Genomic DNA, 26,658 nt, shown 5'->3' with positions numbered 1-26,658 from the left:
ATAGCACGATCCTTTTAAAGTAGCAGGTTGTAATAAAGCAGTTTTACTCTAATTTTCCAAAAATTGTCAAGCCAGAAGACGGGGGGCGGGGGGGATGTACGTTAATATCCTACAATATTACTAGGTTACACTGAAATAAAATGTTAGCTTGATCCTAAGTATAGCACTTTAAAATAGTATAAAAATATAAAAGGCTCTAGATCTGTCTGGTCATTGAAAGAATAGGGAACGGCATAAAGTTTATAGGGAGAACACGCACTATCTTCACACACACCCCAATGCCTCTGTCCCTGCACTTTCCACACCAACATGGAGTGAGAAGCTCTAAAAGAGGCTGAACCTGGAACCTTCCCCACAACCAGGAACCCTGATAATATAGCCTAAGATGCTTAGCAGGCTCCATCAGACCCTTCTGGTCAACTGGAAGGATTGGGAAGTGCCTTGTTTCCTGGTGGCAAGACACTAGCAGAAGCAGGAAAGGAGCAGAGCTTGTTTACATTTAACCATTGTTTGTTTCAAACTATGATTTAATGTGACACGTGAACTGAGCAATTAATGGGAACCTGCTTAGCAATAAAGCATCCAGAAGAACTTGAGAGAGAGAAAATAAACATCTACGTGATAGTGTATCCTCAAATGTCTCACTATCCAAAGGTTCTGAGCTATTCCTGAAACTTTTGCTGTTCTCGTCCTCACTAAGAAATGATCTGGAAACAGGGGTTTGCCTCTTCAGCTAAAACATCAGAGTTCTGAATTTGTTTTGTGCCTATTGTCCTTTGGGGGACTCCATCCTATATAATAATTTTTAAGGTGGGTTCTATTTTCTACCAAGAACTTGTAAGTTATTTGGCAAGTTTGGGGATCTAAACATAGTGGGCTTTATTTGTTTTTCAAGAGATAATTAAGTACGTCCCGTCCCCCCCCCTTCTCAAAATCAGTTTTTACTGAGACTATCTTTCTCAACAGGCTTTTTACCTGCCTTGCTACAGGACTGTTCAGAAGCTCTTCAGAGGTTAGAAAGGCCACTGGGAACACCCTTAGATTTTCTCTAGATGATAATATTTTTTATTGTTGCTTGCCTTCTGACTGGATCTTCTTTTCCTCCAAAGGGAGGTATAAGGGGGTTTTCGAGGTGAGTGAGAGTTTTTTATTGAAATTGCTGGTCTGAAAAGGCCGTATCACTCACTCTAAACTGTAACAACAACAATCTGGCATCTTTGTGCCTTTTTGACTCCGTGACTTTAAGCATACAGTAGCCTTTTTTCCAAGTTTTCTGCGTAGCCAAAGAAGCCAAAAGATTTTACCTTTCCCTCAAACCAAGTATACAATTTGCAGAATTTTATAAATTAATAATCAAAGGTGGTTTTCTCACTGTTATTCCTACCATTATAATAATATTTTAGACATATATTTGAGCTCTTAATACAGAAAGAGTAACTATATACCCAGTGCTTTTTTCTAAAAAAAATAAATGTTTAGGGGTTCTCTCATTTTTCTACTCATATTGAAATACTGCCCCTCAATGTGGCCAAACTTAGATTCACGAAATGTTTAGGATTATGCATACCCCTGCATCCCCTCAGAAAAAAGCACTGTATATACCTACAAAATTATTATTAAAGTTAGTATTATAGTAAACTGAAGCTGAAAACTCCTGGGCATGCCAAATAAAATGTCAAGGCCACTAGATGGCACTAATGATCATACTACAAATCCAGTTTTTAAGGGATGTTGAGAAATAGCTAAAATTATTATAAAAAATATTATAAATGACTTGCCTTACAAATACCACAAACCAAATACAAACTACAAAAACGTGCATTGACAACAAATTTTACTAATATGTACAAGAGTTGTGTGTGTTATAAATTATTGCAAGTAAAACACATTTTCATATACTGCATATGTATGCTATATAAGTGACTGATTCTGTGGAGAAATTGTGCAAAAATTAGAAAACAGGCCACAAGACAATCAGCTGATGATTTGGTCTTGAAGAACACTCTGAATGGCCATTTCAAAGGCTGAGCATTTGCCAGTTTGATTTCAAACCATGGGGGGTGGGGAGGGAATCACCTGACTTCAGGGAGATGAAATATCTGCCTTTCAGATCCAGTTTCCCACCCCTGTTCTGGAAACTTTAATAACATTTTTAGGATGCTGCATGTCCTAGGTCATATTCAGAGCATCCATTTAATTCAAATGTAAGGTACATGACTTCCCCCAGAGAACTCTGGAAACTGCAGTTTAAGGTGCTAGGTATTGGGCCCTTGTGAAGGGAAACTACAGTTCCCAGGATTCTTTGTGGGAAGCTATGTACTTTAAATGTGTGTTGGTGTGGTAAATGTATGGTGTGGATGTGACCATAGCTAGAATTTTCCAGCCTGTTAAAAACTGATTTGCTGGAGGTCTGCTGAAGATGCAATGCCATCTACCTAAAATTTGCATTTCTGGAAAGTATTACCTGCATTTTTGTTGTTGTTTTTTTAAAGGATCAAACACAATTTTTAAAAAAGCCATCACTTAAAACAAAGAAAAGCATATCCTAAATTTCTCCTATGATACCCTCAACCCTTAGGTTAAAATACTACTCCAAATTAAATTAGCATGAATTAAAGTTATCTACAGACACCTCTAGTGGGACCGATTGTGTTATATCCATCTTTATATAAAATGAGACAGGAAAGCTTCCTGTCTCTATGTAGAACTGCAGGTACAGGTAAGAATAAACAATGCTTTTAGAAAAATTTCTAGAAGGCAAGTGGTGACTGAAGGCTCCTTCACTGTGCCAAGATATTTCACACCTACCACAACAGATAAGACCAAATGGGGTTGCATTACAGTCTTCTGAATGATGACTTTCCCCCCTATTGAGCCTGTACTCTTCAATTAGCCCACATTCTTGATGTAAACCAACCTGATTTGTCTCCGATTACAACTACAAAAGACTGCTTTTGATTTCTTATGATAGTTCCCAGTGCAAACAAAGGCCCTGAGGTGCACACAGGGCCTTTTGAAAAGGAAATTATGAATTAAAATATCAGGTTCAGCCAGTGTAAGAATTCACAATGAAGCTATGTGCAGATAGAAAGACAGAGAAAACTAACTCAAGGCTTGCCACTACTGTAAGTGCCAGTGATGGGCTGCGTTTGGAAGCCGGAAGAACAGCAGTGACCTGCACAGCTGCACAGACTGCGACCCTTCTTCATAGGGGAGTTTCCCCACCTGTCTTAGGGACTCCACTCTGGATTTGTGTAGGGTTTACTCCTTAGCCTTTTCTTCTCCCGAAGTTATCCCATATTTCAGGTTTAGGATCAGAGTTTTCCTTCTCCTAGATGGGCTACCTTCCCCAGTTAACTAGCCCCATTTTCCCCCTCACTTCCCTCTACAGCTTGTGCAGAAACCTCCTTCTTGACTGTTGGGCCCAGTCTTGGTCTTGTCTGCTCAATCTGCCAGAGCCTGTCTTCAGCTGCAGGGGAAGTTCCTAACTCACCAAGGGTTTCAGACCCATCAGCAGACAAACTACCCTCAAAGAAACACAACATGTCTCCCACCAGAGGTAATACCCCTCCATCAATTTTTCCACTTCTTACCAAATAAAAAAACCATGCACACCTTCGCAAAGCCACACAACACAGAAGAGAGATGAGTGAGGCATAAAAGCTGCTTATGCACCAGTATGCCACACTCCTTCCACATAAAGCCAAAGGGCCAAATTGCATGTTATCTTAAGCACACAACCTCCATGTCCAATACATAATTTAAAAAAGGGACTATATGGCCCCGTTTCCCCAACCCCAACTTGATCAATTATTAAAACTGGCCTCAAAGGCCACCTGGAGTAAAATATGGAGTGGTGATTGGAGATAGGACTCTTTATGTTTTGGCACCTCATCTCAGGAGCTCCCTTCATGTAAGTTTGCCTGCTGCTGCTGCTGTTATCCACAGCAGTTAAGTTTTAGATAAAAACTTTTCTGTTGTTGAGTTCTTTTAGCTGGAGAAGACGAACTGTTGCTTTTATGGTGGTTTTATTTTTAATTGCCTGCTATGATTTCTAAAGAGTGGCTAGCAAATTATTCAAACAAATAAACAATATGGTTCTAAGATGGCGAATACATTTTGAGTCCAACAAACAAAGTGACCCACATTTCCCCATTCCACCCAACAGCGTTGTAAAATTATGTAAATCTGCTGCTCTGGCTGATTATACTAGTTGGCACCTACTGCAGAACCATCTTCCATTTACTTTGCATAGCTTGAACAGGGAAATGGGAATGTGAAACTGTTATGAATCCCTTCTCTGGAGTTTGGTAACACTAATTACTATATGTTTGGCACTCATTTAGACTTATGACTCTCCCAGACTACTAGCATTTCTAGCACTGAAAGCAGTGAAGACACACAGAGTTAGGGATGCTATGGAGATGAACAAATTGTAGCATTGCCTAATTAATATTGAATTATTCATTCCACTGAGTAGCTCAAGAGGGCACCAGAAGCACTGCTATCAAGTAAGATCCAGAAAGCTTCACCATTCTAATGATAGAGCAGATGGTTCCGCCTGCTAAATACTGCATTGAACCCTGTTCTATTGCAATTGTTTCAGAGCTTCATTCACAAAGTGAGGGAGGCCGTGATTCTTAGAGCTTTATGTGCTATTTGGCTGCACATAAAGCGTAAATTTAGAGACTGGTTTAAAAACAAAGGATCCAAAGGGTCAAATTTCCACTGCAACACATACAATGATCACAGCACCTGGCATGTCAGGAAATGCGTTTTTTCTCATGTCATTCCTTATCGATAATCTACATCATTTTGCCCACATAAATAAGGTTCAGACAACTTTTTGCATTCTAGTGGCAGAATTAATTATCAAGAAAAGTAGACCAAAAATCTAAAAGAAGGAAAAGCATTTTAAACTATTTTAACTTATTTTATGTGAACATTTTAAATTATTTTATGTGAACCGCCCTGAGACCTTCAGGTATAGGGCGGTATAGAAAACAAACAAACAAACAAGAGTTGTACCATGCATTTTATTCATTTCAATATTTGATTTGAAAGGATCACATTTGATGAAGCAAAGAATTTACTCAACCAACTTCACATCACAAAAGTGAATTCTTTTGTACTCTTAGCTACTTTATTTCTTATTGGCACAATCTCCCTTCTTCTTTACTGCAAGTGTCCCAATTTTTGAGCATCCATTATATCATTACCTGAACAAAATCACATGGCTTATCACAGCCAAGAAGATTAAATGACAGTTGGGGAAATGGGGCTGAAGACATCAAGAAAAAAAGAAAGGGAAATATCACACAAAAGGGCAGCACTGAAAGAACATAAATGTATTCACATCGAGTGCCAAAAATCACCCAAAACTGGCAACCTTTTTTCAACACCCACAGAAATTACTACAAATGATGTAAGTAGGCTCAGCTCTGTCCTAATTGAAATGGCTTACCAAAATAGAGTAATGTCTGTACAAAGCTAAAGGAGCGACCATGTGCTAGGTGTAGGTTGTTGGAGATCTGGATGCTTCTAATAGATTTTAAGATGACAGAAAAATAAATCTCACTGTGCCAGGGGCGGAGGAACGGGGTGCGATTGAGGCAGGCTACCCCGGGTGTCACCCCTGAAGGGGGTGACAAAATGCCAGGCGGCACTCACCACGGGGCCTGCAGCACGCCAGAGCCACGTGTCTTTCCTGGGAGTGACGTGGTGGCTTGGGCGCCCACAGGCTCCGCACTGTCCCAAACAGTCTGCCAGCCGCCTCCTCCTCAGCTGTAGGGCAGCTGAGTGGGAGGAGGCAGGCAGACTCCTTGGAGGCCCCGCGGAGCGTCCTGCCCTGGCTCGCCCCGCCCTGCGGGCGGCTGGCCCCACCCCTGGGCACAGGGCACACGCGCCACCCCAGGCGCCCAATTGGCTTGCTCCACTGCTGCACTGTGCACCTGGACTTATCTTAATGCACCAAAGTTAATCTTTCCTACCTGGTGAATCTCTTGCCATCCATTTTCATCTTTGCAACCCACAGTAGCATGTTCATGAAGCAAGAGCTCGCAACAATATGGATCTCCTCCAACTACGGCAGTGTGATACAACGGTGTCAGTCCACAGCTGTCTTTATAATTGGGAGATGCTCCAAGCTCTAAAAGGGTCTGTAAGTAATGATAGGTTTTGAAGAATTAGACCAATAACTAAACAAAGATCTGCAGATACTATGGTTCTTATTTCTGCATAAGGCTGTACACACCATACATATACTCTTCAAAAAAAACCGAACATCATGCAGGGGAGGAGAGGGAAGTTCGGTCGGTCAGCCAAGCAGACATGCTTGTGCTGACAGAATGTTTGTTTTAGTGCAACACTGAATTCCTCACAAAGGTTTAATGAAATTTGGGGTTTTGTGATAATGGCAAAACATAACATCATATACTGTATGTGACCAAGAATGGCAGGTGACCATAGAAACAGTACTGTCAACAAAACCGTTACCTCCAACAGCACATTCAAGTAGGTTTTGAATTTTTCTAGAAGAAATGTTGCTTTTATGTCAATCTATATTTAATGTATTGACTTTGGGATTAGAGTTTTGTTGATTATTGCAAAATGTTGTTAAATAAAACAAAACATGAAATAAGTTAATGTCCAAAACTTTATAACCCAGCACTTTTCTGACCTATTAGGTCCTTCATCAGGAAATTTCAAAATACAGACACTTATTCTTCTGTTCCGCTGTTTGAACAACATGGCCAAAACCCCAACAAATTAAGAAATCCATGCACATTAAGTTTAAAGGGCAAACACTATAAAAGATAGTAACCCGCTGAAACGGATAGTCTCTTCCAATGACAAATAAATGGCTGTAGCTTTATTCCCATTTTGCACAAACAGGTATTACCTATCAGGCAACAAGGTAAAGTTTCACCACCCTTTTTATTTCCACCAAAATGAATTCTTTGTTGAAAGCTAATCTTGGAAGTCCGAAGCCAACAAAAGAAACCTTTGAGTGAATGTAGATTAAAAGATCCATTAAGGATGCTGATAATTAACTCAAGCAGTTTCCTTCGTACACTCTTCTATATAAAACAATGCATAATGGACATAACTTATGAATTACCTTCAGGGTAAGTTGGTTCTTGGCTCTAGCTGCTTTGTGTAATGCTGTCATGCCATCTTTAGCTCTGAAATCTAAATGAGCTCCTCCATTTTTCAGGGCTTTGATAACTTCAACAGTATTGCTAAGTTGAGCTGCCAAAGTCAGTGGGGTTTCTAAAGTGGGAAAGAATGAAAAGAAATAAATAATTATGCAACTCCTCTTAAGTCATATAAAGCATATAAATTCAACTCACTTCATATACACTAGACATTTCATCTTCGCAATTTACTAAAGATGTGTGTATTTTCTGCTAACACGTGAGAATTATTTACTTCATACCTCCACTTTCCAAGTCATGATAGTTAGGATCAAGTCCCCGGTCCAGCATCTTTGTTAGTTTTTCAACAGACAGGTGGTGAACGTGGTCCATACATTTTCGAAAATTAGCCTGAAAGATAGCATTATGTGAAATATTTTACTACTGTAAAATATACAGTTTAGTTATAAGCAACAATCGTCATCTAGTGTGTGTCCAAAATCATGTATAAACATTAATAAAAGTATGCATATGAAACACACCTTACTGCCCATTTACTTTTGGTTTATTATTTTATTATTTTTTAGATTTTATATCTCACCCTTCCTCCAAAAGGAGCCCAGGATGATATGTGTTAAACACCTATGCATAGGAATCTATTTCATTTATACATCTTTGTGTGCACACATATTGGTAAATGGTGGCAAGTGCACTGCAGGCTTAAAATAATGCCTACGAAAGGCAATAGTGTTAATGAGGCTTGTCTGAGGCCTGACAGTGTAAGTCCAGCAGGTTCCTGGCATGGCCCCTGGGCTGGCCTAGCCCTCCAGGGCGCAGGCCAAGTGTACCTGGCTGCCTCTCACCCACCTGCACGGGCCTGGTGTTAATGCTCTATCATAGCCTTGACAATCCTTCAATATATTAATGATATTAGCCTCTTAATGTTTCACCAGACCAACTAAATAAATGAAGAAAATGTGCACAGTATCAGATCTTATTAAGAGCCTGGTTGCTATCTGCACTGTAATTTCCTTAGCTTGTTCCTGTTATCAGGGGATTTTAACAAAAGTCGATAAAATACACCTTAAATGACATTTTCTGTTAGTCTTTATTCTTACCACATTAGAGGTTCTTCATTTAGACATACCTTTGTGTGGAGCTTGGCTAGCTGCTTTTCATCAAGATTAAATTGTCTGTACACCCTTTTCTTATACCGAAACTGAAATGGCAACATTATTTGAATGTTACTTTTCATTTTAGAAATATTCTAGAAAAAGAATAGTTATGGTGACTATTATTTTAAAAAGCAACCAGGTAAATGTTAACATGCTTTGAAGGGTCAGTTCAAGATACTGGGACATTCAAGATACTGGGACAACCAACAGAATGCTTATGAGTTAATTTAGACAGCACACAAAATCATATTTCTGTACTTACAAATTAACCATGGTTTAGAACTGCTTGTCTGCTTTCATTTTTTCCAGTTCCTTTCTCTATGTGCATCTGTCTGTAGAAGCACTTCAGGTATCACAAGCCATTGTCTACACAAACCATAGTTTGGGAACTTACTTCAACCATGGTTTCCTATTCTATTTTGCTGGCTAATCACAACGTATTATTTGTCCATTTATTAATCACACCAAACAATATCTTAGCATGAACTGAACTTATAAATGTCAACTATCATGGGTGCATGTGCACCCATTAAAAACAGCAGGCCTTTAAAATGCCCAACTATAGTTGATTGCGCCCGATATACTGTATTTTTCCATGTATAAGACTATTTCCCCCAAAATTTTTAAAGATTAAAATTGGGGGTCATCTTATACACAGAATGTTGCAAGTGTTTATTTCTTAATTTTGGGCTCAAAAAATAGGGGTCATCTTATACATGGGAGCATCTTATACACAGATCAATACGGTATTTTATTGAGTTTCTTTAAAAGTATATGTTTAGGCTTACATACGCTATGGCACTTTTCATGAGGAATTCTTATGCATAAAGAACACTATGAAACTTCAAAGTTTGGGTATATTCCTTAAGCAGAAATTTAGGGCAGCACTGCAATAGCACAGGAAAAATTGGTATCAGATGGGTTCAGTTTCTTTCCTTGTTGTTCCTTTTTTTCTCATCTCTCCTGTGTTATCACTTTAGACCAGGGATGAGCAGATAAGTCTGTTTCAGGTCTATATCACTTTTGTGTGCGTTCATTCATTACTTGTTCTGTCCCATTTCTGCATTAAAATGTGCTTTAAAAAATGGTTCAGCACAAAATGCACATCTAAATACATAGTTTAACCTTTCCACAAGATTCAAATTCCTAACATATTTTCTCCTAAAATATACATTAAAAAAACCCTTTTGGTGCACGTGTGTTTTAACTGAAAACTACATAGCAAGATTCAGTGTGAAATCTGAAGGATAACAGTCTTCAAATCTGTACATTAGTCCAGGAGATAATGCTCTAATTCGGTCTGGATCATAATTCACAACGAATGAATTCCACGAGATCCATACTCTAGACACAAAGAAATGGGTGCTGCTGCAAATAGATGGCTGCATTCTGGCCCAACAGTAAGAAACAAATTGTTTGTGATCACCCAGAATAAACTGAAATTCCTGTCCATAGGAGAATATAGTTAACTCCTTCATAAGAACATGGAATTGTAAGATTTTGTCATTTTGTATTCAAAGATTAGAAAAGAAATGCTTTTTAGAATACACCTGCTCTAGTCCCCTGAGGCGTGGCCTGTCAACTCACATAATTATATCTCAAATTTGAAAGCAGTGGAGTTCTATATTCTTGTACCATTCTTCTTTTTAAAATAACCTCACTTCCCCCCACCCCAGATTTCTTCATTTAAACTATACAGCAGTTGCTGTTCATGCTCTCAACATGTTGCAATTTCCCCAAAACGTGTAATTATACATTGGAACCAAAGTCAAAAATAGACTTCTGTTTACTAAATGAAATTCAAAAACTACTATGCACAGATGATGAAGAAAAGGAAGATTGTTAGACATGTTGATGAGCAAAATTGCCATCCTTAATCATTTACTTCAATTCTGGAGGGAGAGAAATGACCGTTAGTGTTGCCAATGTTTCCTTTTAAAAATAGTCTTGCTGCCCCATTCTCTTTCTTCTTCCCATCTCTTCCCCCTTAGGAAAGAAGACTTAGTCGAGGCATTCCTTCCTCATCCCCTAGCAAATTAACTCCGTGACAGTTGTGTCTAGAAGCAACACTGCCAAAAGGTAACTGAGCAACTCTTGCTTGTGTTTTTCAAGTGAGACCCTCCTGACCCATAATTGGCTGCAGCCTCTGCTAGGGAAAGCTAACTAGGGCAACCTGGTAGGGAAGCTGCTCTATAAGTAAGAGAAATTCAGCTGATGAAGCATCTTGGTCCCACTGACCAAGCAAACGCAAGGTAACAAACAGAGTTGACAGCTGTGTGAGAAGGGCAGCATGGCTATGTTTCCCCTCCTTTTGACCTAACAAATCCCATGCACCAAAGTAATTCTATTCAATATTGACAGGTATGCAAGTAGAAAGTAATGTACAAATATCCCGTCTGATAGACATTGAGCTCTTGGACCTCAGGGGACTAGTTCACTTCTGTTGGCCAAGTTGGCTGACCTGGAGAAGCTCAGAGTTGTTGGTGGATGAAGCCTTCAGGGAGGCAATAGTAGCATCCCACTCCCAGGGTCTTAGGGAGTGCAATGTTACTCTGAGGAAGAAGGGACCTACTCCTTGAGAGACAGATACCCTCTCACAGTGAGAAATTTTCTGGGGGAGCAGGAAGCTCCTTGTAGTGTGGAATATCATCAACATTAGTGGCATAGATAAATTGGGTTTGTGACAAGCAGGCACACTGAATGATTATTTGCCTGCCTGGGGCTGAGGTTGAAGATGTCGCACATTGTTTAGAACAGATAACCTGCTAGGTAGGGCTCAGGAAGAGTCAATGGTCACAGTATATGCTGGCACTAACAGCATGGGGAAATGTGGTTGTCCTGGAAGCAAAATTTAGAGCACTTTGTCAAGGATTACTAAAGAGCAAGAGACATTCTTGACAAAATCCTATGTAAATGCCCATCATATTAACTCCATTATTTCAGTTGTAACTTTTCTCAGATCCTCTCTCTCCCCACTCAAAACAGCTTCAGCGTACCAGGATGTGAGTCTTCTGTATATACGTTATACAAGTACCTTAGGGTGAAGGGCAGTTAATAAATTAAAATCAACAACAACCTTCATACTGTTGGTACACAAACCTTAAATAAATGATTGTTCATTAAAATACCTCTAAGGTTGGAACACCCTTGTTTACAGGTTGTGGATATTCCATAAGAAGTCTTTCTTCATCCAAAAATTTCCCATCTCTCCCATTGTTCGCAGGCTGAAACAAGCCATAATTGAGAACATCTTTCAAACTTTGATTCAATGTGCAAAGAATTCGCTGCTTTGCTACCCATACAGAAGCTTCAGGATTAAATCTAATACACTTCTGAAAAACACAAAAAATAGAAAAGGCAATTAATACACACAAAACATAAATCAATTCACATAAATTATCAGGGCTGCTACATAAGGTGAGTACCTCTTTAATTATTTAATATAAATGCTGATGCTTTATATAAAACAAACAATCTTGTCCATCCCACAATAATGACATATTTCATATTTTTCTCCTTTACCTAGACATATCATATTTAAACTTTCTAGTCACATTAGATGCTATTAAATGCAATATATGAACATTTTCAGTATACAAGCATTTCCATATGTAAACTAGACAAACATTGTGATATGGTGACTACAATGATGCAGTTCGTATGTAATATCAGGATACCATGATTGAGTGGTAGCCAAGGAAAAGGGAAGTCTGTACTTATTGTCCAAATCTGCCAAGCAGCAAGTACGCAGATGCACCAGCTCATGACTAAAAGTTGCACCACCAGCTATAGTTGAGCATGCATCTACATACAGCCCTCCTTGTTCTGCTGCTGCCATTTAACTGTGGTCTGCTAACAAGGCTTGTGTGCCCACAGAGACTGCAACTGATTTGAATTGACATTGCAGTATACGCTCATGACATTATGAGCTGCACTGGATATATTATGTTTACAGATGGTCATCCATTTGGAATACTATAAGTGCTTACAAATTTCTGTTTAAGGAATAGTAGGCTGTGCTTTAGGTTCTGCTAATTACTTTTCAAACCAAAATTGAAGAAATACTGCTAATGATATAGCAGGAAAATATACAGCTGAGCAGATGCTGCAATAATACGTATCACACATTAATGCATTTATCAATGAGATGATTGCTCATGAATACAGATGTAAAGCTGTCTCCAAAATGCTTCTCTGTATTGATTTGTTTCAGAGTGCCTTTCAGTAGCAGAATTATAAGAAATGTCCTTTGACATTGGTATACTCTGCCTCAAGTTTTTACATCATAGATGGATAGTGAGAGATGTGAAGCTTAAAGCATAAAATGGGAATTAACTTGAAATAAAATCAATGGAAATTAAAATATTTCATTTTTAATTTTCATTATTTATAATAATTATCCTTGGTTGTTGTTTTTTAATTGTTGTTTCTGGGTGTTGTATCCAGTGTTAGCCCTACTCAGAGCAGACCCTTTGAAGTTAAGGGACATGACTAACTTAGGTTCAGTAATTTCAATGGGTCTACTCTGAGTATAATTTAGTTAGCTACAACCCATTCATTTTAATAATTAATTGTTCATTAAAACAAGTTAATAAATACTAAAAAAATTGTAGCAGTAGGCCATTAAGAAAACTGCTGCTGAAATTATACACACACACACACACACACACACACACACACATATCACAATTAATAGGGGTTTTTTATACTTGTCACATGTTAAGTGAATGTAACTATCAATTTTACACCCAAAATCTGGCAATGTAAGAAGTCTAAGTACTCTTTCATTTGGGACTCTATGATATTTCCAGCACTGCCTAAACTGTTGTCCTCTTTCCCTGCACATCCAGTAGAATTCTGGTAAATCAGATGCCCAGAGAAGGAGTTCCAGGTGAGAGAAGTTAGCCAGCAGGTGGTCGCTTTCTAAATCAATCAGTCATAATCAGCAAACTGGCAGCTCTGCTGCTGCTGGCCTACCGCTGCACCACACACCAAAACCAGAAACCTTAAATACTCCTGGGAAATGACGTGATGTGATGACATTCTCTTTCTTCCATTTCCAAGGGCATTCCATGGGAAAAGGAAATGGTTTTGATTTAAATAGGATAAGTATATGGCTGGATCCACAGAACTGTGACAGTAGAAAGACTAGGCAGTTTTGCCTGAGGATGAGCAAGCTTTACGCAAGCTATACATATAACTTAGTTTTACATTAAACTTGTATATCATGTTCCACTTCCTCACATGGTAGAGGATTTGATTTTTATCTTACCTGCGGGAACTACCAGCAAAAAGAAAATAATAAGTGGAAGAGGAACTTTGGATTCCAGCCTAGGCTTTCTACCTTCCTCAAATATGATTTTCACCTTGGCATACATATTGAACAGCCCTTATTAACCTCCAGGCAGGCAGTCCATTTAACGTAGTGATATATGAATATGTTTGCTGGCAGACATAACCCTTCCATGGAATAGCTGTCTCTAAACTACAGAAAATTTTTTTTTGACATGGCCAGTGAACTACTATCAGTGTCTGCAGGCAAAAGAGAGAGTAAAACAATGTCAATTACTATTCGAGAAAGAAATTCCACTGACAGTGGATAGGACAGCAGAACTGTGGTTAGGTGTTTTGAGTACGTTACACAGTACAGTAATATTAATAAGAAGAATAACAATTGTGTTACTGTATCTGAATCGTCTTGCTTGAAGAACAACTGTGGCATGGAAACTGTGTGGCTACTAACTTTCCAGTGTGATGGCTGCTCAGATATAATCATTGTAATTTAGAGAGCAGTGCAAGTTGAATTATAACATGCTGCTTAGAAAACATGCAGTCTTTTTAAAGGTTAAGTACAACTTATCAGGCTTTTCTCAAATAGTAAGAGACTGCAAAATAAAAAATCCATCTACATCAACTGTTGTAAAATCTGGCATGGACATAAGTTGAAGATTTGTAGAATGACTGGCTAAACTTGGGGTGACATTCAACTAGGTTTTACTCAGAGTAGACTCTGAACATGCCTAAATTAAGCCCCTTAATTTCAGTGGGCCTACTCTGTTAAAGAGGGATTAAATATCATATTTGTTATTAAGATATAAGGTCACAAATCATGAATATACAAAGTGGTCAAAGGAGAGTCTTAGAGCAAGTAAGCCTGTAGCACCCCAGGGACCAGTGGCCATCAGCTCCATTTCAGGATGTGCTGTTCTCAACTATAACTGCTCCATAGCTTCTGCAATAATGGGGACCAGCCCCTCCCCCACCCAGCTTGGGTTGCAGCATGACAGCTGGTCTCCGGACTGGAACAGGCTGCACACAGAAGCTGCCAAGTATCTGTATCTCTGAATGGTAGATGATAGTGTTGGTGAAGGGGCCCTACTATGCAGTAGCAGACCAGGATCTTGACCTGCATGGAATGTGCAATGCTAGCCTGAAGCACTGGAAGCCTTGCCCATTCAACTCCCAGTGTATTTGAAAAGCACTGATAAACTAGGAGCCCTGCGGATCGTATTCCTTTTGTCCCACCAGAACTACTACCAAAGGAGGTAACTGCTTACAGTTGAAAATTTTACATCAGGAGCAACTGGGGGGCAGGGGCAGTGCAGGGCCACACTGCAGTCCTGCCAACAGCAGGGTCACTGATGCCTAACTGGGCAGTGGGGGGCTTTGCAGGCACACTGACAGCTGAAAGGGATTGGCTTCACCACTGCACCCATTCAGCCTCTACCTTGCCACTGCCGTGTCCCTGCATCCGTGGCAGATTTGAGTACTACAGCATCTTGTGCAAGGCCAAAATTTGGCACCCCACCCAACCCAGTCCTCGTGCTGTCATACCAAAGGCAGGGCTGGGAAAACACTAACTAGGCTTTGGGAAGGAAGACTCTAGGAACTGCCAGAGCCCTTGTGCCTCTTGTCCAAAGCCACACTAGGTTTTGAGACGGCACCCCATCAGCTCAGCTCTCAGTGCATTCACACCACTTAAAGGTAAAGGTAAAAAGGACCCCTGACCATTAGGTCCAGTGACCGACTCTGGGGTTGTGGTGCTCATCTCGCTTTACTGGCCGAGGAAGCCGGCATACAGCTTCCGGGTCATGTGGCCAGCATGACTAAGCTGCTTCTGGCGAACCAGAGCAGCCAGAGCAGTACCTATTTACTTACTTGCACTTTGACGTGCTTTCGAACTGCTAGGTTGGCAGGAGCTGGGACCAAGCAACAGGAGCTCACCCCGTCGCAGGGATTCGAACCACCAACCTTCCGATCGGCAAGCCCAGGAGGCTCAGTGGTTTAGCCCTGCACACCACTTACACAGCCCTAAATCCTCCCCAGCCTGCACCATCCCTGTCGGGAAGATAATGGCACAGCATTCTCATGCCAGCGACTCCTGCTCCTCAGCAAGAGAGGTCACCAGATATTACCTCTACGTGATCTAACAAGTCAGAGCCATTTGATTCCCATTAAATGGAATAACCAGGGAAACAAGGGGGATTTGATTTAAATCAAATCGATTTAAATCACTAGTCAGTAAGATTCGATTTAAATCATTTTTTTTTATAGAAAGACTTATTCTTGCTGGTGTCATCTTAATATTTACAACTAGAGGAAGGTTTCATTTTTGGAATAATAAATTTTCAGAGCAGTTTTTACAGTTATATCAAAAATTACTGATTTGCTTATACTATTAGAAATACATAGACAGATAATTATGAAATTATTGTGAGGTTTAATAAGTTAACTGTTTATATTTGGACAACTTTTCTACTGTGCTTTATTGGAAGGAGAAAAACAATAATATCCTTAATTTAATTTAAACAATTTCTTTAACTAAAACAATAACAGTATAGCATATATATCTATGTTTGTTAACTGATGTGGTTAAACAATTTTTAAAAAAAAAAACTTAGACTGAGTTTTAGCACACATGAAAAACTTAAAACAAATCCTTATTTCCTGATGAATAGCCTTAGGACTATAATGTAACTTAAAGAGAAAACTATCTTTAGAAAGATTTTCCTCCAGAAGCATTTTATTTTAAAAATCCAATTTAAATTTAAAAAAATTGATTTAAATCAAAAAAAATTTAAAAAACCAACACATTGCTTTTTATCCACCCTGCAGTGAAATGGCTATGGACCGATTCTCTTCTTTTCACTCTCTTGTCCAGCCACATCACCAATGTATGGGAAAGAAAACAGACAAAACATGCCAGATGGTACTTCTCTACAGACAGCAGCAAATGAGCAACACATTCCCTGTCTCAGGCCGGAACCTGGAACACCCCCATGCCTCTGGGGCAAACACTGAACTCTCAGCATCAAACTAGATGTGGAAAAAGGCAACCACAATTGTTTATTCATGTGTTTGTCTCATTCACATATAAAGCATAGAGGGATCCAATTTTTTTACATTAAAAGGGGTGCAGAGATGAAGACACTGCTTTCCCAGCTACCTGTCCACAGTCAATTACTTCAAATCTGGGAAAAGAGGGGAAATGTACTACTAGTAGGAGGCAAGGCAGGAGAGGGATTTAGCTCCCTACACCTATGTGCACCTTTTAAGTTAAAAAAACAAAACCCACCCAGATCTGCCATATCTAATTTGACTCTCAGACTCTGCAGCACTGAATGCCACCTAAGAGACAAGACACTGCTTTTAGCTAGAAGAGAGCACTCATTCTGTCTACATCAACATAATTTACAGTATATTTTGCCAGACTAACCGTTTTAGTAAAAAAAGGGAAGAATAACGTAACAATGTGGTGGGACAGCAGACGATATTATAATGTGTCACATCTACCAGACAGTTGTAAAATGTAAATGTAGGCAATCGGAAAACTGTTTCCAGAGAATTAATGGTGATCTAGTACAGGTCACAGTTCCAGGTAAAGGCAATAATTAACTCCTGGCAAATACTCAAGGCTAAAACTGGTAAGGTGAACATAAGAGATTAAAATGATGTCGGGATTTTGTAGTCCCGCTACCCTGTGCACTTTGGCGTCTCACTGGTTTCAATGGGAAATCTCCCTCTCTGAAATCAATAAGACTAGAAAACACTTAATTGTGCCCTCCATTTATCCCCCCATTTACTGTGAATTTAGTTTCAAGTCCCCAACCATGCCTGTATTGAATAAAACCAAATGTCACTATAGTGGAGCCTCGGGTTACGTTGCCTCTGGTTTATGGCACCCTCGGCTTGAGACGGGCGCAAACCCAGAAGTACCAGAATGGGTTACTTCCAGGTTTGCGCCATTCGTGCACGTGCAGAAGCGCTAAATCGTACTAAATCGCACGTGCACAGACGCAACGCTTTGGGTTGCGTCGTTTTTGGGTTGCGGTGGGGCCTCCGGAACAGATCCCCGCTGTAACCCGAGGTTCCACTGTATTGTCCTAATTTTTTTCCTGACTTATTTCTGATATACATAGTTATTTTATTTTATTTACTTTTTAAAATACCATAATCAATTGAAGTATCAATTAGCATGTCTTGCAGCACTAAATCTGTGACTAAAATAGAAAATTAATGAGGACATACACATATTTCCTGTGGAAGTACCCTTCCATCTCACCAGATGGTTCTTGCACTACCCATCACTTAGGAATAAGAAAACCGCATTCCTCATTTCATTTTTGTTAATTTTTATTGAATTCCAGTGGCTAAGGAGTACTTCTGAGAAATAGAATCAGAACACAGAACCCTTTCATTTATGACTTTTAAAGAGTTCAAAATCTACATCTCTGTCCCTTTGAAAACATATTGGAAAAACATGTAAAGGAACAGAGGGAATATGCATAGAAACATCCACAAAAGGTGAGGATTTAACTCCCTGTATTTTAGGTAGCCTCTTCTTGCCAGATATGAATGAGCAAATGGAAGAATGCATGCCGTAATGATTTTCAGTCTGCTTACCAAAGTCACATGCACAAGGTACATTACGCATTCCATCTTAGTTAATGTAGAAAACAAAACTGCTCTAAAATTATTGCCATACCCTATAGCTTCAGTTTATGCTTCTATGATTCTACATGACAGAACTACTACCTACATGCTTTAATCATTAAACATCCTGACCAGACTCTGACATAGTTTAATTGACTACTTCATCTCAAATCTGATGTATGGCCTTGGTCAATAAACTTTTTAATGGAGTTCACCTTACCGTCTGCTGTAGGTCGGGTATTATAATCCGCATCACTAATGTATTGCTCTTGGAGTCTTCCATTCTGCTGCTTGGCTTCTCTGCGGTAGCCCTGATAGTATCATAAATGGTTTCTTCTTTGGAGCTGTCTGATTCAGATTCCACTGAATAGTCTGAAAAACTCTGAGCCATCTCATCTTCACTTGACGTTGGACTGCGAGGCATGTTCAGCACCTCTTACTGCATTTGGCTAAAATAGACAAAGTCAAAATCAGATTATATTGGTTAAATTCTGAATGTAGTTCAGGCAGCACAAAGGGAGGAGGGTTGGGGTTTTTTTTAATCTATATAAATATTTTATCTATTTCTATTTATCAGTCAAACCAGTGTAACTGAGATATAAAAACATTTGCAGTTTAATAAAATGTGAGAGAGGATGGAAAACATGGTATAATGCCCATGTATATTTCAGCCTGATTTCTTTAATAGGAGCATTGGAAGAATAGCATGCAGTCCATATCATGTTATATTTGTCCTTTTCAAAGCCATGGCAAAAGTCTATTTATTTGTCTATCTGTTTATCTATCTGTAAACATCCACATAGTTAACGGCCATTATAGAAAACAACTAAAAGTTAATCGGCTATTGAAATATCATATAAAACACATCAAGCTTGCATGATTATTTCAATAAATAGAAGCAGCCACAGCAGCAACACCGGCAGCAATATGGCCAATGGTCAATAGTAGTTTCTTCAGGCATTCAAGGAATGTATGTGAGGGTAAGGACCAGGATTGTAGCAGGAGGCCCTATGTTCATTCGTTTTTAAGAACTACACAGTCAGTATGGACAAGGTCTATGCAGACTTTCAAAACTAACATGCATATATCAGGGTGGGGACTGAAGCCATGATCCTGCTGGCCCCCCACAAACATACGTTCCTTGCATGTATTCAGTGGTCTAGAGTCTCAGACTCTCTTCCCTATTCCTAAAATGCAAATTATAAATATAATTACAATGACCAAGTTTGTAAGGTTTATTATTTAATTATCAAATTTGTATACCTGAAGATCATAGGGTGATTTACAACATAATAACACAAAATACATAATAAAACAAAAACAAAGCAGCACACCCACTTCCACAAGAACTTGATTACAGAGAAATGTTTTCACTTGGTGCCTAAAGATATGTAATGAAGGCCCCAGGCAAGCCTCCCTGGGGAGAGCATTCCACAAACAGGGAGCCACCACAGGAAAGGCCCTTTCTCATATTCTCAGTGGTCAGGGATGATGGGAATTGTAGTCCCAAAACATCTGTTGTCAGTCAGGGACCTACCCTCCCATGCCAGGTGGAAGAGGCCTGCAAGGCAAGAAGCAGATCTTCCAGGACTCACAGACAAAATAAAGGTAATTAACAGTAGCAGCCGTTTGCCGTGTTCTTTGCTAATATTGTAAAATGATCTTATTTGTGGTAACAGTTTTATACATTCGAGCAATGCTATCTTGTATGCAGTTACTTCAGATATAATAAATCCATATTTAATAATACATGTTAAAACATTGCTTTGAAATTCCGTGTTTGAGAAGAAATCAATTTACATTGGCTTTCTTTTGAGCAGAGAATTCCTCGAGGGGATATTTCATTTTAGTATGCTTCAATGAATTGTGGATTAATACAGCTCTCTGAAGTATTGTCCCTTAAATTCAACAGAGAGCATAAACACTGCACTGGCTTCTCTGTTCTCCCACTGACAAATGAAAATTTTTTTGGCCCGCCTGCACCATTTAAAAAGACAAAGCAAACTTCAACATGGCTAGAAGTCAAAAGATATTTTAAATATCAGTTTTCTCCCTTCATAAAAAGCAGCTTGGATGCATAGTTCAATGGGAACTCCAGTGAAGAGGGGGGTAAATCTCATTTGCACAACCTACAGAAGTAAAACTGAGCTGTGCAATATTCATGACTTACGCTGAATACATTGTTTGCAAAGGGGAGCACACTCTTAAACTAAGAGGAATCAAATAGACAAGTTTTGTTTATTTAATACATTTATGCCCCATATTTCCAAAGATTTATCAAATTATTCATAATGTGGTATCAGGTCAGGTGTAGGTCAGCAATAAAAAACACTGTCAGTGAAGTTAATGCTTTATTCCAAGGTTTTTCCCCCAAGCAATCAGAGACTGTGGCTGCACACAACCAATCTCTCCTCTGCTCTTTTCATTCCTCTGCATGTTCTGGGAGACCAGGGGGGAGTGGACCTGGTCGCAAGAGGAGAGGGAGACTCCCTGGACTCTTCGGCAGCTAGCCTCATCTCATCAGGACTGCTCTTTGCTCCCGTGTCTTCCTGATTACCCAACCCTGTTACCTCTCCTGCTTCCGACACCTGTTCCTCACAGTCTGCTCCTGCTCCTGCTCCTGCTCCTTCTGATTACTCATCATCATCCCACCACCAGTCCTCTGGCCCCCAACCTTCTTCCCCTGGGGGTTTCCTAGCTGGTGCCTCCCACCACTCCATGGCATCCAGCCAGTCCATGACATCTGGAGAATTTGGACAGAAAGAAGTTGTTCCTCCTTTCTCATATATAAGTACACAATGGCCTGGTTCACACATTATGGTAGGCCAAACTATGGCTTACCAGGACCGCATGAAAATGTGGACTGCTGACAAGCAGCCTGCAGTCACTTTGCTCCTCTGCATTCTTCTTTACTCCTGCGCTACAGTGAACTAAGTCAAAGTCTGGCTTAGTGTATCTTTGAACCACAGCTAATAATGAGCTGCAATTTGTTTGTGTGGTACGAATGTAAAAAAGAGAAAGCAGAGTCATTTAGCTGTAAAAGCTTCTACGGGACTCTGCACTTTTGTGTGGCCTCGGTAAGCCATAGTTTGGCTATCTGTGACATAGACACATCATTGACATTAAGCCAGTGTCAGAACCTGAGATAGATATAATGCTTTGTACTCAAGGGCTGGCTCAAAGACAACCTTGTGAAAACATTTTCATAATTGTTTTATCACACTGAGTCATCTTTTAGTAAATGACCCCATCACTCATGGCTTGAAAACACATTTAAGGAGGCTTGCTAGGAAAAAATCTGGGGGGAGAAAGAAAGTAAAAGGCAGACTTTTGTTTCTTGTGGTCCAGTTTGCACAGAATTTTCAATCATTGTTTATTTCAGTAGTTCAGTGCAAATGTACAGCATGCTATTAGATACTGTTGAACTTGCTCTTTCCAAAGCCAGGAGGCAGCAAACCAGAGGTTGGCTTACCAATAGCAGATGTGGCCTCTTTTCCCCAAGTAAACCAAGTGGTAAGACAAAGAACAAATCTTGAATTTTTGTTTGTGGTTTGTTTGAAGAGAAACAGAATTCAAGCAACAGTTACATATAATGCTAAACCAGCCTCTGGTTTTTTCCCCTTCCAGCTTTCATCAGCACACTGCTCATTCACATTAAACCCCAATTTACTTTTAACTATGATTTAACATTATGCACAAATCAGGCCAGAAATGGCTTCAGACATAATTGCTTTCTCTGCGAGCTCCAAGATTTATAGAAACAGTGGCACTAAGAGTGTAAATGAAGAATAGGTGTTTTTGTAATCCAATCTTTTGCATTACAGGAATAAACATATTAAATGCTGGTTTCAGTCTTCATTAAATACACACAGAGAGAAGGATTTTATTTCTATTGCAATATAGTGAAACATTAGTGGTGCAGATTTACTAAACAATGTTACTGCAAATGTTAGAGAATTGCACTAACACATCATTAAGATGTGATGAACACCAGCATGAGAAAGAAATTTAAATTGTTCATTCTAGCTAGCAGATTGGCATATTCTGAAAGCACACAAATGAGTAGTTTGGCACAGAAACAACTATGCCTCTAATTTATAAAACTTGCTGAGTATTATTTTTAAACTTTTTAATAACATCTTCTTAAAATACTTTCTTTTCCTTAAAGCTTTTAAAATGCAACCAATGCAAAAGTTTAGATCTAAAGAAGTAAACTCCACTTGATTTTAGTGATGGTGCTAACATTTGCATTTTCTTGTCTTGGAAATATAAATCGGAGGCACTTGCCTCAGGTACAAGAGTAGCTTTACAAGTCCAAAGGTTCTTCCGTGGCTCATAGCACACATGCTATCTCACATCCTCTATACCACCTGGTCTTCATCTCCTGATGCTAGAGAACAGAAGTTCTCTCATACATGGCCCACTGTTGATTCTCACATGTATCTGATAAAGGAGCATATATTTCAGGTACAAATTACAGTAGTGCCCCCTGCTGAATACAAAAACAGCTGGGCTACAGAGAAACTGTGTTGCTTGATCAGCCAGGAGAGAATGGGTATTTAATAATTTACTTAGAAATTCAACTCTCCACTGAATGTCTTATTCATTTACAATGTTTTAATCCCACTTTTCATTCCAGAGACCTTCAAGGTGGCTTTTGATGACTGGAGAGTGGAACTCCTAGGTTGGAATTCAATACCAGTGGTACGGCAATGATTCCAGCAGCACAAGGATTTCTGCCTGCACAATAGGATGTTCTCCTCTTCTCCTTCTCCCCCACGTACCCTTAAATCTGTTCTAGGGGTTCCCTCAACCACCTGGTGATGTTTAGAGGGAGCAGGGCCTGCAGGGGAGGGGAGTTCCATTGCACAGGAGGGAATCTATGTGCTGGCAGGACACATTCGTAGAATACTATCCCTAGTATTTTGTATATTAGTATATACAAAACACCTTCCTTAGATGACAACTATAGTGACATAAGGAATTGCTCCTGTGATTTATATGCCATTTCTTTTGGGTATTGTCGGCCAAGGGGTGGTAAAGAAGGACCGGACATTTTTTATGTATGCAACAACAGCAGCAAGGATACTTCTCGCAAAGTACTGGAAAACTCAAGATCTACCCACACTGGAAGAATGGCAGATGCAACTGATAGACTATATGGAACTAGCTGAGATGACTGGCAGAATTCGTGACCTGGGAGAAGAGAGGATGGAGGAGGATTGGAAGAAATTTAAGAACTATTTACAAAAACATTGTAACTTGAGTGAATGCTAAGCAGGATGCTAGATCATAAATAATTGAGCACCACTAACTTAGATGATTTAAGAAAATAAGTGTGATTGAGAAAATATAACTCTTTTTGAGAACTAGAAGACTATGAAACATAGAAGGGATATAAGAATGCAAATAAGATAACAAATTGCTGGTAAAAAGTTATAACGATGAAAGTGGGAGCGGGAGATGTGAGGAAGTCCAAAAAAAAAAAATGTGAAACTATGTTAAGATATTTGTTATATTGTCTGTTACATTTATTCTTATGGTAAACTCCAATAAATATTATATTAAAAAATAAAAAAACTGAACCTAGCAGGAACCTTAAGACTGAATGATACATTATGACATAAACACGGGGTTCCAAAAAAAAAGGCTTGCCTCCTTTTCATGCAAAAGCCCCCTGACAGCTTTCTGAGGCTAGGCTGTGAGATGGGGAAATGATTGGCAGGTGAGATGGCATTTGCAGGGAGAACTGGTAAACAAAGGAAAGGTTTCTCTGCCCGATTTCCCCCTACAAATACACCTCCTACATTCACATCACCTTGGCAAGAACATATATTTGAACAGGCAACAACCGATTAACACACATCCAAATGATGCACAATCGTACACACACAAATGGTGCTGAACCCAGAAAGGGTGGGGCAGGGCATGTTTATATGTGTTCCACCAATGGGTGCAGAGGCTGGGGATGAACCCCACACACAAAATGATTGACAACTATAGTTTCACTCATAGGCAATATCAAATTTCAGCCACTGTGGTTGGCCACAGTGGGAAAGAGATTGCTGGATTACATACACCATTGTTCTAATCCAGTAGCATTGTACCATGAGATCTCGCAATAGTATCCCAAAGCAAGGAAGATCTTAAAAGCTCTTTTCGCCCTGGGTAACCCCAAGCAAACGCTTCCTTGGAGTTTGACTTGTGTGATACCTCCAAACACAAATTAATAGGTGCCATCTTCATTGCATCATTTTAATAATTCCTCATCTTAATATCTCCAGTACCTTCTTCATTTCAGGGACAACAGGATCCTATTTATACAATTTCAAGGCTATATTCTATCACAAAACAACTTTCCTGTAAAACTTTTCTTTTTAGATACAGGTAGGTGTTGGTCTGCTGCAGTCAAAACAAAATAAAAAAATTCCTTCTAGTAGCTCCTTAGAGACCAACTAAGTTTGTTATTGGTATGAGCTTTCGTGTGTATGCATACTTCTTCAGATACAGTGGTACCTGTAACCTGAAACTGTTCTGTAACCTGAAACTGTTCTTAACCTGAAGCACCACTTTAGCTAATGGGGCCTCCTGCTGCTGTCGCGCCGCCGGAGCACGATTTCTGTTCTCATCGTGCAGCAAAGTTCTTAACCTGAAGCACTATTTCTGGGTTAGCGGAGTCTGTAACCTGAACCATATGCAATTCGAGGTACCACTGTACACTGAAACAGAAGTCACCAGACCCTTATATAAAGTGAGAGGGTGGGGAGGGGTATTACTCAGAAGGGTGGTGTAATACCCCTCCCCACCCTCTCTGAGTAATTGTAGGGGGTTCAACAAGATGACCCTTGGTTATAGTCAGTTGTTGTAGCTTGTTTATACTTACCCTGCCCCACTGCCCTGCTTACAGTTATGAAGAGTGTTCTTATGTTATGAATGAATCATAGAATCATAGAATCATAGAGTTGGAAGAGACCACAAGGGCCATCGAGTCCAACCCCCTGCCAAGCATGAATGGTTTGTGTCACCATTAAGAAAAAGAGGTGGGAATAGGTCAATATACATATGGACTGTCCCTGGATAAAGTGACTTTTCTTCTTTGAGCTTCTAAGTTTTTAACCTAGCTCAAGGTGTCATCTGAACTAGCCCAGATGTTTAACTGATAATCAATCACAGCCAGTCCATTATTTGAAAAATAAGACTTTAGAGCCGTCTTGCCCAAAATGGCAACTAGACATTCCATTTTGGCCACTGAAAGCCTGGTTTAAGGAGCCATTTGGCACCTGGCTTATATATCTGAGTTTCTAACACTGTTGCAGAATAAGGAAAGTACTGCATATATTTTCATTATGAGAAATAACAGTGCTTTGCCCTTTTGTTTTAAAAATGCTTTCTACTGTCTTTATGCATAATGGGTGAAATAATCTTTCTTTACAGCTGAATAAGATGAAAACTAAGGTATTAGAAAAGAACTTAACAGAGATTGAGAGAGAGAAGTTTCAGAAGGAGACAGGACTGACACTGGTTAAGAAAGTTAAATATTTAGGGGTTAATATGACTGCTAAGAATGTGAATTTATTTAAGGATAATTATGAAAAATGTTGGACTGAAGTGAAAAAAGATTTAGAAATATGGTCAAATTTGAAGCTATCGTTGTTAGGCCGAATTGCTGTGATAAAAATGAATGTATTGCCAAGAATGCTGTTTTTGTTTCAAACGCTGCAAATTTTGGACAAAATGGACTGTTTCAAGAAGTGGCAGAGAGATATCTCCAGATTTGTCTGGCAGGGCAAGAAGCCTCGTATAAAATTTAAGATATTAACTGATGCTAAAGAAAGAGGTGGATTTGCCCTGCCAGACTTAAAACTTTATTATGAATCAGCCGCTTTTTGCTGGCTGAGAGAATGGATGCTTCTTGAAAACACGGATATTTTGGATTTGGAAGGTTTCAATAATGTATTTGGTTGGCATGCATATTTGTGGTATGATAAGGTTAAAGCACATAAAGCGTTTAAAAACCATATAGTAAGAAAAGCACTGTTTAATGTCTGGATAAGATATAAGGATTTGTTAGAAAATAAAACCCCAAGATGGTTGTCACCAATGGAAGCAAAGGCTCAGAAAAAACTCAATATGGAGGCCAAATGGCCGAAGTATTGGGAAATTTTGGAACAAGAGGGTGACAGATTAAAACTGCAGAGTTTTGATAAATTAAAAAATAGAGTACGAGATTGGCTCCATTATTATCAAATAATGGAGGTGTATAATTTGGATTAAAAAATTGGCTTTCAGATGGAAAAATCAAAGTTGGAAAAAGAATTGTTAGACCCTAAAGTTAAGAATTTGTCAAGAATGTATAACTTGCTGTTGAAATGGAATACTCGAGATGAAATGGTGAAATCTGCTATGATTAAATG

General features: G+C 39.3%; 1 protein-coding gene across 5 annotated transcripts in view; it reads right to left on the bottom strand.

Moving 5' to 3' along the window:
- Positions 1 to 26,658, bottom strand: part of SHANK2 (SH3 and multiple ankyrin repeat domains 2) — a 343,989-nt gene that overhangs the window by 272,568 nt on the left and 44,763 nt on the right. For all 5 annotated transcript variants that reach the window (XM_080982494.1, XM_080982496.1, XM_080982491.1 and 2 more), the window contains exons 2-7: positions 18,465 to 18,693; positions 11,440 to 11,643; positions 8,284 to 8,355; positions 7,439 to 7,547; positions 7,121 to 7,272; positions 5,991 to 6,158 (exon numbers count right to left, since the gene is read on the bottom strand). In XM_080982494.1, coding sequence (XP_080838620.1) covers positions 5,991 to 6,158; positions 7,121 to 7,272; positions 7,439 to 7,547; positions 8,284 to 8,355; positions 11,440 to 11,643; positions 18,465 to 18,668 — 909 coding nt within the window. In that variant the 5' untranslated portion in view covers positions 18,669 to 18,693. The remainder of the gene's footprint in view (positions 1 to 5,990; positions 6,159 to 7,120; positions 7,273 to 7,438; positions 7,548 to 8,283; positions 8,356 to 11,439; positions 11,644 to 18,464; positions 18,694 to 26,658) is intronic.

Source organism: Podarcis pityusensis, assembly GCF_964106645.2.
Source record: "Podarcis pityusensis genome assembly, chromosome: 1".
NCBI classification, from domain to species: Eukaryota; Metazoa; Chordata; class Lepidosauria; order Squamata; family Lacertidae; genus Podarcis; species Podarcis pityusensis.
The sequence above is the reverse complement of the archived record's forward strand: the minus strand, read 5'-3'. Positions and strand labels throughout refer to the sequence as shown.